The sequence below is a fragment of the Salvelinus alpinus genome, chromosome 35 (genome assembly GCF_045679555.1).
Source record: "Salvelinus alpinus chromosome 35, SLU_Salpinus.1, whole genome shotgun sequence".
NCBI classification, from domain to species: domain Eukaryota; kingdom Metazoa; phylum Chordata; class Actinopteri; order Salmoniformes; family Salmonidae; genus Salvelinus; species Salvelinus alpinus.
In genome coordinates, this window is record NC_092120.1 from 653353 (window position 1) to 667078 (window position 13726).

The following is a 13726-nucleotide window of genomic DNA, read 5'->3' on the forward strand; positions in this document are numbered from 1 at the left end:
GGGGTAGGGGCATATCTGTGTCTATTTTTTGCAAAAAATATATTTCTGCATTGTAGCTTAAAAAAAATATATGTTATATTTCTGCCCTCCCTTGCCCCTCTCCTCTCCTCCAGTGTGTGAGTCCGTCCTTCGTGCCTCTGCGCTGTGAGGCGGGTCAGTGTGGTCGTCTGCTGTCTGGTGGGGACTCCTGCTCCCCCCAGTGCGCTCAGCTCACCCAGTGCTCTCAATGCATCGCTTGGCCCCAGTGTGGCTGGTGTGCTGCCCGGGGCGGCAACGGGGCTGGACGCTGCCAGCAGGGAGGCCTCGACGGTGAGGGGAACAGAATTGAGTAGATCTTGAATATCCTTTTACAGGATAGAATAATAGATCCTCATCCTGTGTGTGTGTGTGTGTGTGTGTGTGTGTGTGTGTGTGTGTGTGTGTGTGTGTGTGTGTGTGTGTGTGTGTGTGTGTGTGTGTGTGTGTGTGTGTATATATATGAGAGAGAATAAAATATGAGCTTTATAGAATACAACTTTATTGTCTGACATTTAGTGTTATATTCTCTACTCCCGATAACTATTTCAAGTTACCTCTTCTTCTCACTTTCCCCCATGTGTGTGTCAGGTGTGAGTGAGGGAGTGTGTCCCCAGAGGAACAGCAGCTGGTCCTTCCTCCACTGCCCAGAGGAGGATGAGTGTGCCAACGGCCACCACCACTGTAACATCACCCAGGACTGCCATGACCTGACCCAGGGATACCACTGCACCTGCAAGCAGGGCTACGTTCTCAGCCGGTAGGAAGCCACACGTCACAATCATCATTAACGGCAGAAGTAGCAGAACTTGGATACCTCCGCAGCTATACACACACAACCTCATCATCATTACATCATCACAATCATCAGTACTACCACTCCACCTGTCCTGCAAACATGGCTACATATTCAGTTGGTATACATACATAGTATCCTGAAAAGGTTCTACAGCTGTATCATTGAGAGCATCTTGACTGGCTGCATCACTGCTTGGTATGGCAATAGCACCGACCTCGATCGCATGAAGGGTTGTGCGGGCAGCCCAGTACATCACTGGGGCCGAGTTCCCTGCCAGGACAGGACATCTTTATCAGGAGGTGTGGAAGGAAGGCCCAAAAAATTGTTAAAGTCTCCAACCATAGACTATTCTCTCTGCTTCCGCACAGCAAGCGGTACCTATGCATCAAGTCTGACACCAACAGGCTCTTAAACAGCTTCTATCCCCAAACAATAAGCCTGATAATTAGCTAACAGAATAACTACACAGACTGAGTTTGTCTTGTATCTTTATTGACCTTTTATTTCAATATTTGCACTCTCACAGGGCCCTACACACACTGTCACTCCAACACACTCACACACAAACACTCACTCCATCATCTTCTCACTCACACATTATATGCACATACATTTAAACTGACTCTACACACCCTCCCACTCACTCACATACAAGCTGCTGCTAATCTGTTTATGTTATATCCTGTTGCCTAGTCAGTCACTTTACCCCTATACATATCTACCTCCATCACTCCAGTATCCCTGCACATGTAAATATGGTATTGGAACAGACTTTTAATTTTTTTTTTTTGTATATAGTATCCTTATTGCTTACTCTATTTCATATTTCTTATTTCTCATGTTTTTTTCTAGTAATACATTGATTATTCCATTGTTGGGTTTTGAGTTAGCAAGAAAGGCATTTCACTGTACTTGTGCATGTGACATTAAAACTTGGAAATAAACAGAGCTACAAATTCAGTAGGTATACATACATACATTACATATATGCATACATACATAGTATCCGTTTAAGTTTCTCCTCTTTCTCTTTACTCCCTCCCTGCAGTGTGTCAGGCCAGTGTGAGCCAGTCTGTGCTCAGGGCTGTGTCAACGGGACCTGTGTGTCCCCGGGAGTGTGTCAGTGTCACTTTGGCTTTGTGGGGGACAACTGCTCGTCTCAGTGTCGCTGTAACAAACACAGCAACTGTAAAGGAGTGTCTGAGCCTGACAAGTGTTTGGAGTGTAAAAACAACACTATGGTGAGTGGGGCAGACACACACACATATATACACACACACACAGTATTTCAGCACATCAACTGTAAGATTATGCATGTCACAGCCCAATGTATATCTTGAGTGCCAAAACACTAGTGACACACTGGTGCTGATCCCAGGTCCCAGGTCAGATGCTCATTTCATTCAGTGTATCATATACTGATGTTTGTGGCTCTCTCTCTCTCCTGTTCCAGGGTGATCACTGTGAGAAGTGTAAGCCCCTGTATGTGGGGTTGGCGGTGGGCGGGGGGACGTGCCGCCCCTGTCGGGAGTTCTGCAGGGGGAACAGCGCAGTGTGTCTGTCCCGGGACGAACTCAAGAGGGCGCTAGACCACCCCCAAGACCACCCTCTGGACCCAGACAGCGTAAGTGACTCACTGTCTGTTTTACTTCATTTATATGTTCTTTCCAACTTGCTTTGAGTTTATTAATGGATTACTTTGGATCTGATCAACAATATCTTTTGTGGTCATATCAAATTTTATTAGTCACATGCGCCGAATACAACAGGTGTGGACCTTACAGTGAAATGCTTACTTACAAGCCCCTAACCAACAATGCAGTTTAAAAAAATACGGATAAGAATAAGAAATAAAAGTAACAAGTAATTAAAGAGATTTATGTGCAAGCTAGAAACTCAGTGTAGGAATGGGTATGCCACCTTGGATGTCATTTAACTGCAATTCTCTTGTTGAACTCCCTCTCCTTTATCAGATTGTTCAGTGGGTGTCGGAGGGTCCTACAGAGGACTCAGCGGTTTGTGTGAGCTGCCAGAACAACAGCGTGGGGGACAAGTGTGAGAGCTGCCTCAGCGGCTACTTCCTATTGCAGGGGAACTGTGACAAGTGAGTAGTGATTCTTTTCAAATTAACCTCTAGCCACATCTAATTCACTTGTAATCAGTGGTGGAAAAAGTACTAAAATCTCATACTTGAGTAAAAGTAAAGATATCTTAATAGAAAATGACTCAAGTGAAAGTCGCCCAGTAAAATACTACTTGAGTAAAAGTATTTGGTTTTAAATATACTTAAGTATCAACAGTAAATGTAGTTGCTAAAATATACTTAATTATCTAAAGTAAAAGTATGAATAAGTTAACATTTCTAAGATTAAGCAAACCAGATGGCACAATTTTTATTTTTTTATTTTATTTACGGATAGCCAGGGTCACACTCCAACACTCAGACATCATTTAAAAAAGCATTTGTGTTTAGTGAGTCTGTCCGATCAGAGGCAGTAGGATGACCAGAGATGTTCTCTGTTTAGTGTGCGAAATTTGATACTTTTTTTGTCCTGCTAAGCATTCAAAATGTAACGAGTACTTTTGAGTGTCGGGTAAAATGTAAGGTGTAAAAGTCAATTTTCTTTAGGAATGTAAAAGTTGTAGGAATCAAGAATATAAGTAGTAAAATACAGATACCACAAAAAAAATACTTAAATAGTACTTTAACTTCAGTACTTTACACCACTGCTTAATGGATGAAAGAGACATGGAGACATATTTTGGTGTTCACACCCATCCGAATCAAATCAGTTTATTTGTCACGTGCACCGAATAGAACAGGTGTAGACCTTACAGTGAAATGCTTACTTACAGGCTCTAAGCAACAGTGCAATTTCTAAGTAAAAAAGGGTATTAGGTGAACAATAGATAAGTGAAGAAATAAAAACAACAGTAAAAAAAGAAACTGTGAAAAATAACAGTTGCGAGGCTACATACAGGCACCGGTTAGTCGGGCTGATTGAGGTAATATGTACATGTAGGTATGGTTAAAGTGACTATGCATATATGATAAACAGAGAGTAGCAGTAGCGTAAAAGAGTGGGTGGTGGGTGGTGGGACACAAATCAGATAGTCCGGGTAGCCAATGTGCGGGGGCACTGGTTAGTTGGGCTGATTGAGGTAATATGTACATGTAGGTATGGTTAAAGTGACTATGCATATATGATAAACAGAGAGTAGCAGCAGCGTAAAAGAGGGGTTGGGGAGTGGCACAATATGCAAATAGTCCGGGTAGCCATTTGATTACCTGTTCAGGAGTCTTATGGCTTGGGGGTAAAAACTGTTGAGAAGTCTTTTGGTCCTAGACTTGGCACTCCGGTACCGCTTGCCATGCGGTAGTAGAGAGAACAGTCTGTCTATGACTGGGGTGGCTGGGGTCTTTGACAATTTCTAGGGCCTTCCTCTGACACCGCCTGGTGTAGAGGTCCTGGATGGCAGGCAGCTTAGCTCCAGTGATGTACTGGGCCGTACGCACTACCCTGTAGTACCTTGCGGTCGGAGGCCGAGCAGTTGCAGTACTAGGCAGTGATGCAACCAATCAGGATGCTCTCGATGTTGAAGCTGTAGAACCTTTTGAGGATCTGAGGACCCATGACAAATCTTTTTAGTTTCCTGGGGGGGGAATAGGCTTTGTCGTGCCCTCTTCACGATTGTCTTGGTGTGTTTGGGCTAGAGGTCGACCGATTATGATTTTTCAACGCCGATACCGATTATTGGAGGACCAAAAAATATGATTAATCGGCAGATTTTTTTTTTTTTTTTTTTATATATATATGTAATAATGACAATTACAACAATACTGAATGAACACTTTTATTTTAATATAATACATCAATAAAATCAATTTAGTCTCAAATAAATAATGAAACATGTTCAATTTGGTTTAAAACAGGCAAAAACAAAGTGTTGGAGAAGAAAGTAAAAGTGCAATATTTGCCATGTAAAAAAGCTAACGTTTAAGTTCCTTGCTCAGAACATGAGAACATATGAAAGCTGGTGGTTCCTTTTAACATGAGTCTTCAATATTCCCAGGTAAGAAGTTTGAGGTTGTAGTAATTATAGGAATTATAGGACTATTTCTCTCTATACCATTTGTATTTCATATACCTTTGACTATTGGATGTTCTTATAGGCACTATAGTATTGCCAGCCTAATCTCGGGAGTTGATAGGCTTGAAGTCATAAACAGCGCAATGCTTGAAGAACAGCGAAGAGCTGGTTGCAAATGCAGGAATGTGCTGTTTGAATGAATGCTTACGAGCCTGCTCCTGCCTACCACCGCTCAGTCAGACTGCTCTATCAAATATCAAATCATAGACTTAATTATAATACACTGCTCAAAAAAATAAAGGGAACACTAAAATAACACATCCTAGATCTGAATGAATGAAATATTCTTATTAAATGCTTTTTTCTTTACATAGTTGAATGTGCTGACAAAAAAATCACACACAAATTATCAATGAAAATCAAATTTATCAACCCATGGAGGTCTGGATTTGGAGTCACACTCAAAATTAAAGTGGAAAACCACACTCCAGGCTGATCCAACTTTGATGTAATGTCCTTAAAACAAGTCAAAATGAGGCTCAGTAGTGTGTGTGGCCTCCACGTGCCTGTATGACCTCCCTACAACGCCTGGGCATGCTCCTGATGAGGTGGCGGATGGTCTCCTGAGGGATCTCCTCCCAGACCTGGACTAAAGCATCCGCCAACTCCTGAACAGTCTGTGGTGCAACGTGGCGTTGGTGGATGGAGCGAGACATGATGTCCCAGATGTGCTCAATTGGATTCAGGTCTGGGGAACGGGCGTGCCAGTCCATAGCATCTATGCCTTCCTCTTGCAGGAACTGCTGACACACTCCAGCCACATGAGGTCTAACATTGTCTTGCATTAGGAGGAACCCAGGGCCAACCGCACCAGCATATGGTCTCACAAGGGGTCTGAGGATCTCATCTCGGTACCTAATGGCAGTCAGGCTACCTCTGGCGAGCACATAGAGGGCTGTGCGGCCCCCCAAAGAAATGCCACCCCACACCATGACTGACTCACCGCCAAACCGGTCATGCTGGAGGATGTTGCAGGCAGCAGAACGTTCTCCACGGCGTCTCCAGACTCTGTCACGTCTGTCACATGTGCTCAGTGTGAACCTGCTTTCATCTGTGAAGAGCACAGGGCGCCAGTGGCGAATTTGCCAATCTTGGTGTTCTCTGGCAAATGCCAAACGTCCTGCACGGTGTTGGGCTGTAAGCACAACCCCCACCTGTGGACGTCGGGCCCTCATACCACCCTCATGGAGTATGTTTCTGACCGTTTGAGCAGACACATGCACATTTGTGGCCTGCTGGAGGTCATTTTGCAGGGCTCTGGCAGTGCTCCTGCTGCTCTTCCTTGAACAAAGGCAGAGGTAGCGGTCCTGCTGCTGGGTTGTTGCCCTCCTACGGCCTCCTCCACGTCTCCTGATGTACTGGCCTGTCTCCTGGTAGCGCCTCCATGCTCTGGACACTACGCTGACAGACACAGCAAACCTTCTTGCCACAGCTCGCATTGATGTGCCATCCTGGATGAGCTGCACTACCTGAGCCACTTGTGTGGGTTGTAGACTCCGTCTCATGCTACCACTAGAGTGAAAGCACCGCCAGCATTCAAAAGTGACCAAAACATCAGCCAGGAAGCATAGGAACTGAGAAGTGGTCTGTGGTCACCACCTGCAGAACCACTCCTTTATTGGGGGTGTCTTGCTAATTGCCTATAATTTCCACCTGTTGTCTATTCCATTTGCACAACAGCATGTGAAATGTATTGTCAATCAGTGTTGCTTCCTAAGTGGACAGTTTGATTTCACAGAAGTGTGATTGACTTGGAGTTACATTGTGTTGTTTAAGTGTTCCCTTTATTTTTTTGAGCAGTGTATTTTTTTTTTTTTACACCTTTATTTAACTAGGCAAGTCAGTTAAGAACACATTCTTATTTTCAATGACGGCCTAGGAACGGTGGGTTAACTGCCTTGTTCAGGGGCAGAACAACAGATTTTTACCTTGTCAGCTCGGGGATTCGTTTTTGCAACCTTCCGGTTACTAGTCCAATGCTCTAACCACCTGCCTTACATTGCACTCCACGAGGAGCCTGTGTGGCAGGCTGACTACCTGTTACGCGAGGGCAGCAAGAAGCCAAGGTAAGTTGCTAGCTAGCATTAAACTTATCTTATAAAAAACAATAAATCTTAACATAATCACTAGTTAACTACACATGGTTGATGATATTACTAGTTTATCTAGCGTGTCCTGCGTTGCGTACAATCGATGTGGTGCCTGTTAATTTCTCATTGAATCACAGCCTACTTCGACAAACGGGTGATGATTTAACAAGCGCATTTGCAGAAAAAAGCACTGTCGTTGCACCAATGTACCTAACCATAAACATCAATGCCTTTCTTTAAAATCAATACACAAGTATATATTTTTAAACCTGCATATTTAGTTAATATTGCCTGCTAACATGAATTTCTTTTAACTAGGGAAATTGTGTCATTTCTCTTGCGTTCCGTGCAAGCAGTCAGAGTATATGCAGCAGTTTGGGCCACCTGGCTCATTGCGAACTGTGTGAAGTCCATTTATTCCTAACAAAGGCCGTAATTAATTTGCCAGAATTGTACATAATTATGACATAACATTGAAGGTTGTACAATGTAACAGCAATATTTAGACTTAGGGATGCCATCCGTTAGATAAAATATGGAACAGTTCCGTATTTCACTGAAAGAATAAACGTTTTGTTTTTTCGAAATGATAGTTTCCGGATTTGACCATTTTAATGACCAAAGGCTCGTATTTCTGTGTGTTATAATTAAGTCTATGATTTGATAGAGCAGTCTGACTGAGCGATGGTAGGCACCAGCAGGCTCGTAAGCATTCATTCAAACAGCACTTTCGTTCGTTTTGCCAGCAGCTTTTCGCAATGCTTCAAGCATTGAGCTGTTTATGACTTCAAGCCTATCAACTCTCGAGATTAGGCTGGTGTAAACGATGTGAAATGGCTAGCTAGTTAGCGGGGTGCGCGGTAATAGCGTTTCAAACATCACTCGCTCTGAGACTTGGAGTAGTTGTTCCCCTTGCTCTGCATGGGTAACGCTGCTTCGAGGGTGGCTGTTGTCGATGTGTTCCTGGTTCGAGCCCAGGTAGGGGCGAGGAGAAGGACGGAAGCTATACTGTTACACTGGCATACTAAAGTGCCTATAAGAACATCCAATAGTCAAAGGTATATGAAATACAAATCGTTTAGAGAGAAATAGTCCTATAATTCCTATAATAACTACAACCTAAAACTTTTTACCTGGGAATATTGAAGACTCATGTTAAAAGGAACCACCAGCTTTCATATGTTCTCATGTTCTGAGCAAGGAACTTAAACGTTAGCTTTTTTACATGGCAAATATTGCACTTTTACTTTCTTCTCCAACACTTTGTTTTTGCATTATTTAAACCAAATTGAACATGTTTCATTATTTATTTGAGGCTAAAAAAAATTGTTTTTTATGTATTATATTAAGTTAAAATAAGTGTTCATTCAGTATTGTTGTAATTGTCATTATTACAAATAAAATATAAAACAAATCGTCCGATTAATCGGTATCGGCTTTTTTTGGTCCTCCAATAATCGGTATCGGCGTTGAAAAATCATAATCGGTCGACCTCTAGTATGTACGTACAGTCACTGTGGGGACGACGTCCTCGATGCACTTATTGATAAAGCCAGTGACTGATGTGGTGTACTCCTCAATGCCATCGGAAGAATTCCGGAACATGTTCCAGTCTGTGATAGCAAAACAGTCTTGCAGTTTAGCATCTGCTTCATCTGACCACTTTTTTATAGACCGAGTCACTGGTGCTTCCTGCTTTAATTTCTGCTTGTAAGCAGGAATCAGGAGGATAGAATTGTGGTCAGATTTACCAATTGGAGGGCGAGGGAGAGCTTTGTACGCTTCTCTGTAGGTGGAGTACAGGTGATCTAGATTTTTTTTTCCCTCTGGTTGCACATTTAACATGTTGATAGAAATTAGGTGGAACTAATTTAAGTTTCCCTGCATTAAAGTCGCCGGCCACTAGGAGCGCCGCTTCTGGGTGAGCGGTTTCCTGTTTGCTTATTTCCTTATACAGCTCATTGAGTGCGGTCTTAGTGCCAGCATCCGTCTGTGGTGGTAAATAAACAGCCACGAAAAGTAGAGCTGAAAACTCTCTTGGCAAATGGTGTGGTGTGCAATTTATCATAAAATACTCTACTTCAGGGGAGCAAAATCTAGAGACTTCCTTAGATTTCGTGCACTAGCTGTTGTTTACAAATATGCACAGACCGCCCCTATCTTGCCGGTGCAGCATATATCCCGCTAGCTGAATGTCCATGTTATCATTCAGCCACGATTCCGTGAAACATAAGATATTACAGTTTTTGATGTCCCGTTGGTAGGATATTCGTGATCGTACCTCGTCTAATTTTTGTCCAATGATTGCACGTTGGTGAGTAATATTGATGGTAACGTCAGCTTTCCCACTCACTTTCTGCGGATCCTTACGAGGCACCCCGCTCTGTGTCCTCTGTACCTGCGTCTCTTCCTCTTGCCAATAACTGGGATGTTGGCCTTGTCAGGTGTTCGGAGTATGTCCTGTCTTTGTCTAATCCAAGGTGAGTGATCGCTGTCCTGATATCCAGAAGCTCTTTTTTACCGTAAGATACGGTGGCAGAAACATTATGTACAAATTAAGTTATAAATAACACACAAAAAAACACTTAATTGCACAATTGGTTGGGCGCCCGTAAAACTGCTGCCATTTCTTCCGCCGCCATTTTTCTTCCGGCGCCATTTTCACTTTTCCAGACTGTGCACTTCAGAAGAGTGTTCTTGATGAAGGTGTGATTCTGTAAAAATCACTTTGGAGGGCTGAATCCCACAGAAAGCTGAAATGCTCTTTGTTCCTCCCACCTGCAGGTGTCAGTGTAACGGCCATGCAGACACGTGTAATGAACATGACGGCACAGGCTGCCCATGTCAGAACAACACAGAGACCTCTTCCTGCCTCAGCAGCCCGCAGAGCGACAGGAAGGACTGCTACAGAACACAGGTATGGATAGGATGGTGCAGGCACTAGACACAGTTTACAAGCAGGTATACTGATACAGCAGGGGGAGTAATGAATAAGGATACCTTGATATTCCTGGTTGTGAAGATCACATCCATATACAGACAATAAGCACAGTACTTACATGCACTTGTATTTCTTGTTTCTTCTCCCTATCTGGAATCCTCCATGCAGTGCGCCAAGTGCAAAGACTCCTTCAACGGCACACCGGTAAACGGGCGCCAGTGCTACCGGCAGTTCAACGTGGACAATGAGTGCTGCTTCGACCCCACCTCTCAGACAAATTGCTTCCACGACCCCACCATCCGCAATCTGCCCAAGGGACGCACCGTCTTCTTCGCTGCCCAGCCAAAGTTCACCAACGTGGACATCCGGGTCACCATCGACGTGACCTTCGGGGAGGTGGAGGTGTACGTGTCCAACTCCCACGACACCTTCATCGTAGAAGTGGACCGCCACACAGGCATCCACGCCATCAAGATCGAGGACGAGTCGGCGGCCCGAGGTGGGGCGGGCGGGGGGGATAAGGAGACGCCTCCATCACCAATGAAGGTGTATGCCAACTCCTCATCCAGCCTGGCTGGGCCCATGTCCCCCAACACCCCCCTGCAGCTCCACGCCAAGCCCCAGGGGGTGGACAGGGAGGTACGGGAGGCCAAGACGGAGGGGCTCATCTCCTACATCACGGTGTGGAAGCCCCAGACGGTACTGATTGTTCGAGGTGTCCGTGACCGCGTGGTCATCACCTTCCCCCATGAGGTCCACTCCCTGAAGTCCAGCCGCTTCTATATCGCCCTGCGCGGTGTAGGCACCGAGGAGAGACAGGGCGAGTCCCAGGGCCTGCTCTTCCTCCGCCAGGACCAGGCCCACATCGACCTGTTCGTCTTCTTCTCTGTTTTCTTCTCCTGCTTCTTCCTCTTCCTCTCCGTCTGCGTCCTCCTCTGGAAGATCAAGCAGTTCATGGACTTCCGCCGAGAGCAGAGGCGTCATATCCAGGAAATGACCAAGATGGCGTCCAGGCCCTTCGCCAAGCTCACTGTCTATTTGGAGCCAGAGGAGACCCAGCTCATCTACCTGCCCTCCACAGGGGGCGGAGGGGTGGGGGGCAGTGCCGTGTCCCTGGCCCATGCACGCACAGGCAAGCTGGGGGGCATTGTAGTTGGCCAAAGGGGGCGAGCTGGAGCCATCTCCTACAAACACGAGCCAGGCTCCGGCCCCACCGTCCACCACCACCTTACCCTGGGCGGAGGCGGCAACAGTGGGCAGCACCTGCCCCTGCATTACCTCAACACCCACCACTATGTCCCCACCACCGCCAACACCACGGCATCGCACCACCACCACCCGTCCTCCCACAGCGGCTACCAGCACTTCTGCCGCTCCGACCCCTTCTTGTCCCAGCTCATGGGCTTCTCCTACTCCACCTTCAAGGTGGGGCCCATCACTCTGGAGCCCACGGACGACGGCATGGCCGGGGTGGCCACCGTCCTCATCCAGCTGCCGGGGGGCATCCTGGCCCCTAACCGCGCCTGCCTAGGGTCCGCCCTGGTCACACTACGGCAGAATCTCCAGGAGTACTGTGGTCACGGCAATGGAGGGGGACATCCCGGGGTGGGAGGGGGGCGCAAAGGCCTGCTAGGGCATCAGCACCTCACCACCATGGCTATGTAGAGAAGAGAAGGGGAGAAAAGAAAGTGGATAAGAGAGAGAGGGGTATGTGGTGGGGTGGTAGTAACATGTTAAGAGGTTAGAAGAGAGATGGGGAGTTGCGTGAAAAAGGCCATACAGGAGAAAGTTATATAAGAGCCTGTTGAAGTTGATAGGATCATACCTGTATTTACACTGTTTCAATATTGATTGTCTTTTATTCCGTTATGTATCGCTATATTTCAAACGCTTCACATGACCACGCCAGCTATCTCTAAAATGCACTACAACTACACGTTATATCAGCTCAACCATTCAATTGCATCCTGTCTGCGTCCGCTATCGAGGTATGAGTGCAGTCGACAACCAGAGACTTTTGCTGCACTGTCGTTTTTTGGAATGACCAATAAAAGTAGGGATGATAACTACTGGTGTTGGAACCAACATGTGCTTTATACCCCAAAAGGTGACAATCAAACATTGCCATTAAAAACAAGAGACAGAAGGCGCAGTCCGCCAGGATGTGCAACATTGAATTGACATGATAGGAAAAATTCTAAAGTGATGCTTGTTGTCAGATGTTTTTTATATCATGGTAGTAATGATGAGTAATATTAATTGTAACTTAATATATTAAGCTACGTGTCTGTTTATTAACTCAAAACCCTAAGTATATATTTGTGCATGTCCATTCACAGGACCTGTTACTTGGTTCTTTATCGGTTGCTGTTGTATTTGTTTCTCTGCTCATCTGCCTCCGGTTTTTTCTGCCTTTGAACTCCCAGGCCTACAACTAACAATCCTGTTGTGTATTGTTTCCTATTGTGAGGCTTATGGAGAACATTTTAAGCAAAGCAACACTTTTGACACATTTAATATCTGTTTCAATTGATTTTGTTACAAATGAAGGATTTAACTTGGTTGTTATCAGACTTCTGTCCCTGTAGCCATTTTATGAGTGGATAACGTAACACACTATGTATTGTTTAGTTTCTAAGGATTTTATTTCAGTTCTTTGATATGAACTGTATGTTAAATTATATGGTTTTGTTTTTGGCTCTCTCGATTGGATGATGGTATCAGCCAATGAGAGCTATGATTAGAACTTAATTAACTTTTTGGATTTGTCTTGTGACAAATGGAACAAGAAAACAATTAGTATGTGGAACAACATTTTTATGGAAATTATATGTCAGATTATAATGGAGACAAGGAAAGGGACAAAATATGTGCACAGCTGCATCTTCCTAGTGAAAGATAACATGAATGGAAAAAAGTGTTATTTTCAAGGAGGGTGTGTTCCATTTTTTTGTTACTGTATTTGCATTATTCTCATATGAATCAATACAAGATGAATCTCCCCAAGTTAATCTAAATGGTGCTAATGGATACACTACAAAAAACAACCATTAGGCTACAAAATGATTAGTCGTTCACATTTACATGTATTTAATCGAATATATAACAAATAACAGCTTTCTTGTTTAGTAGCATTGCAACACTATCTTCAGCTACGCTTGAGTCCGGTCACAAGCATTATTAGACTGGTTACATTGTGCTTGTCTTGTATTAGTTTGTTTACGTGTTTAACACTTTAAAAAATAAAATTCATTTGCTCTTGTTTTTTTAAGGGAAAACTGCCCTGGTGATGAGTAGGTGCCAATATTAAAAGTTCAAGAAAGATGACACACCTCTTCTTGTGCATGTTTTATTTTTTAGTGGAAGGGAGGCGACAGTTGAGATCGACTAGTTATATTCTCTTTTTTTTATTTAACTAGGCAAGTCAGTTAAGAACAAATTCGTATTTGCAATGACGGCCTAGGAACAGTGCCTTGTTCAGATCGGGAATTCGATCTATCAACATTTCGGTTACTGGCCCAACGCTCTAACCACTAGGCTACCTGCCACCCCTATTCATGTCAGTCCAACACAACATTTAAATGGTGGCAAATTCCTTGGTTGAAGAACATTTTATCCTGTTACGTCATCAGTAGGGGAAGACTATAGGCGTTCGTAAATTCGCTCTGGCTATCGGGTGCAATGATTGAATAACATGTATGTATACATGTATTTTGGGACGCGATCGGT

The 13726-nt window shown here is 44.4% G+C and overlaps 1 protein-coding gene and 1 long non-coding RNA gene across 3 annotated transcripts in view; one reads left to right on the forward strand and one right to left on the reverse strand.

The window, feature by feature from the left end:
- Window positions 1–13324, forward strand: part of LOC139564308 (multiple epidermal growth factor-like domains protein 8) — a 38029-nt gene extending 24705 nt beyond the window's left edge. For both annotated transcript variants that reach the window (XM_071383723.1, XM_071383724.1), the window contains exons 38-44: window positions 114–309; window positions 607–775; window positions 1863–2055; window positions 2268–2438; window positions 2788–2918; window positions 9841–9973; window positions 10166–13324. In XM_071383723.1, coding sequence (XP_071239824.1) covers window positions 114–309; window positions 607–775; window positions 1863–2055; window positions 2268–2438; window positions 2788–2918; window positions 9841–9973; window positions 10166–11662 — 2490 coding nt within the window. In that variant the 3' untranslated portion in view covers window positions 11663–13324. The remainder of the gene's footprint in view (window positions 1–113; window positions 310–606; window positions 776–1862; window positions 2056–2267; window positions 2439–2787; window positions 2919–9840; window positions 9974–10165) is intronic.
- Window positions 1–13726, reverse strand: part of LOC139564397 (uncharacterized) — a 418006-nt gene that overhangs the window by 273408 nt on the left and 130872 nt on the right. The gene's annotated exons all lie outside the window — the stretch shown is intronic.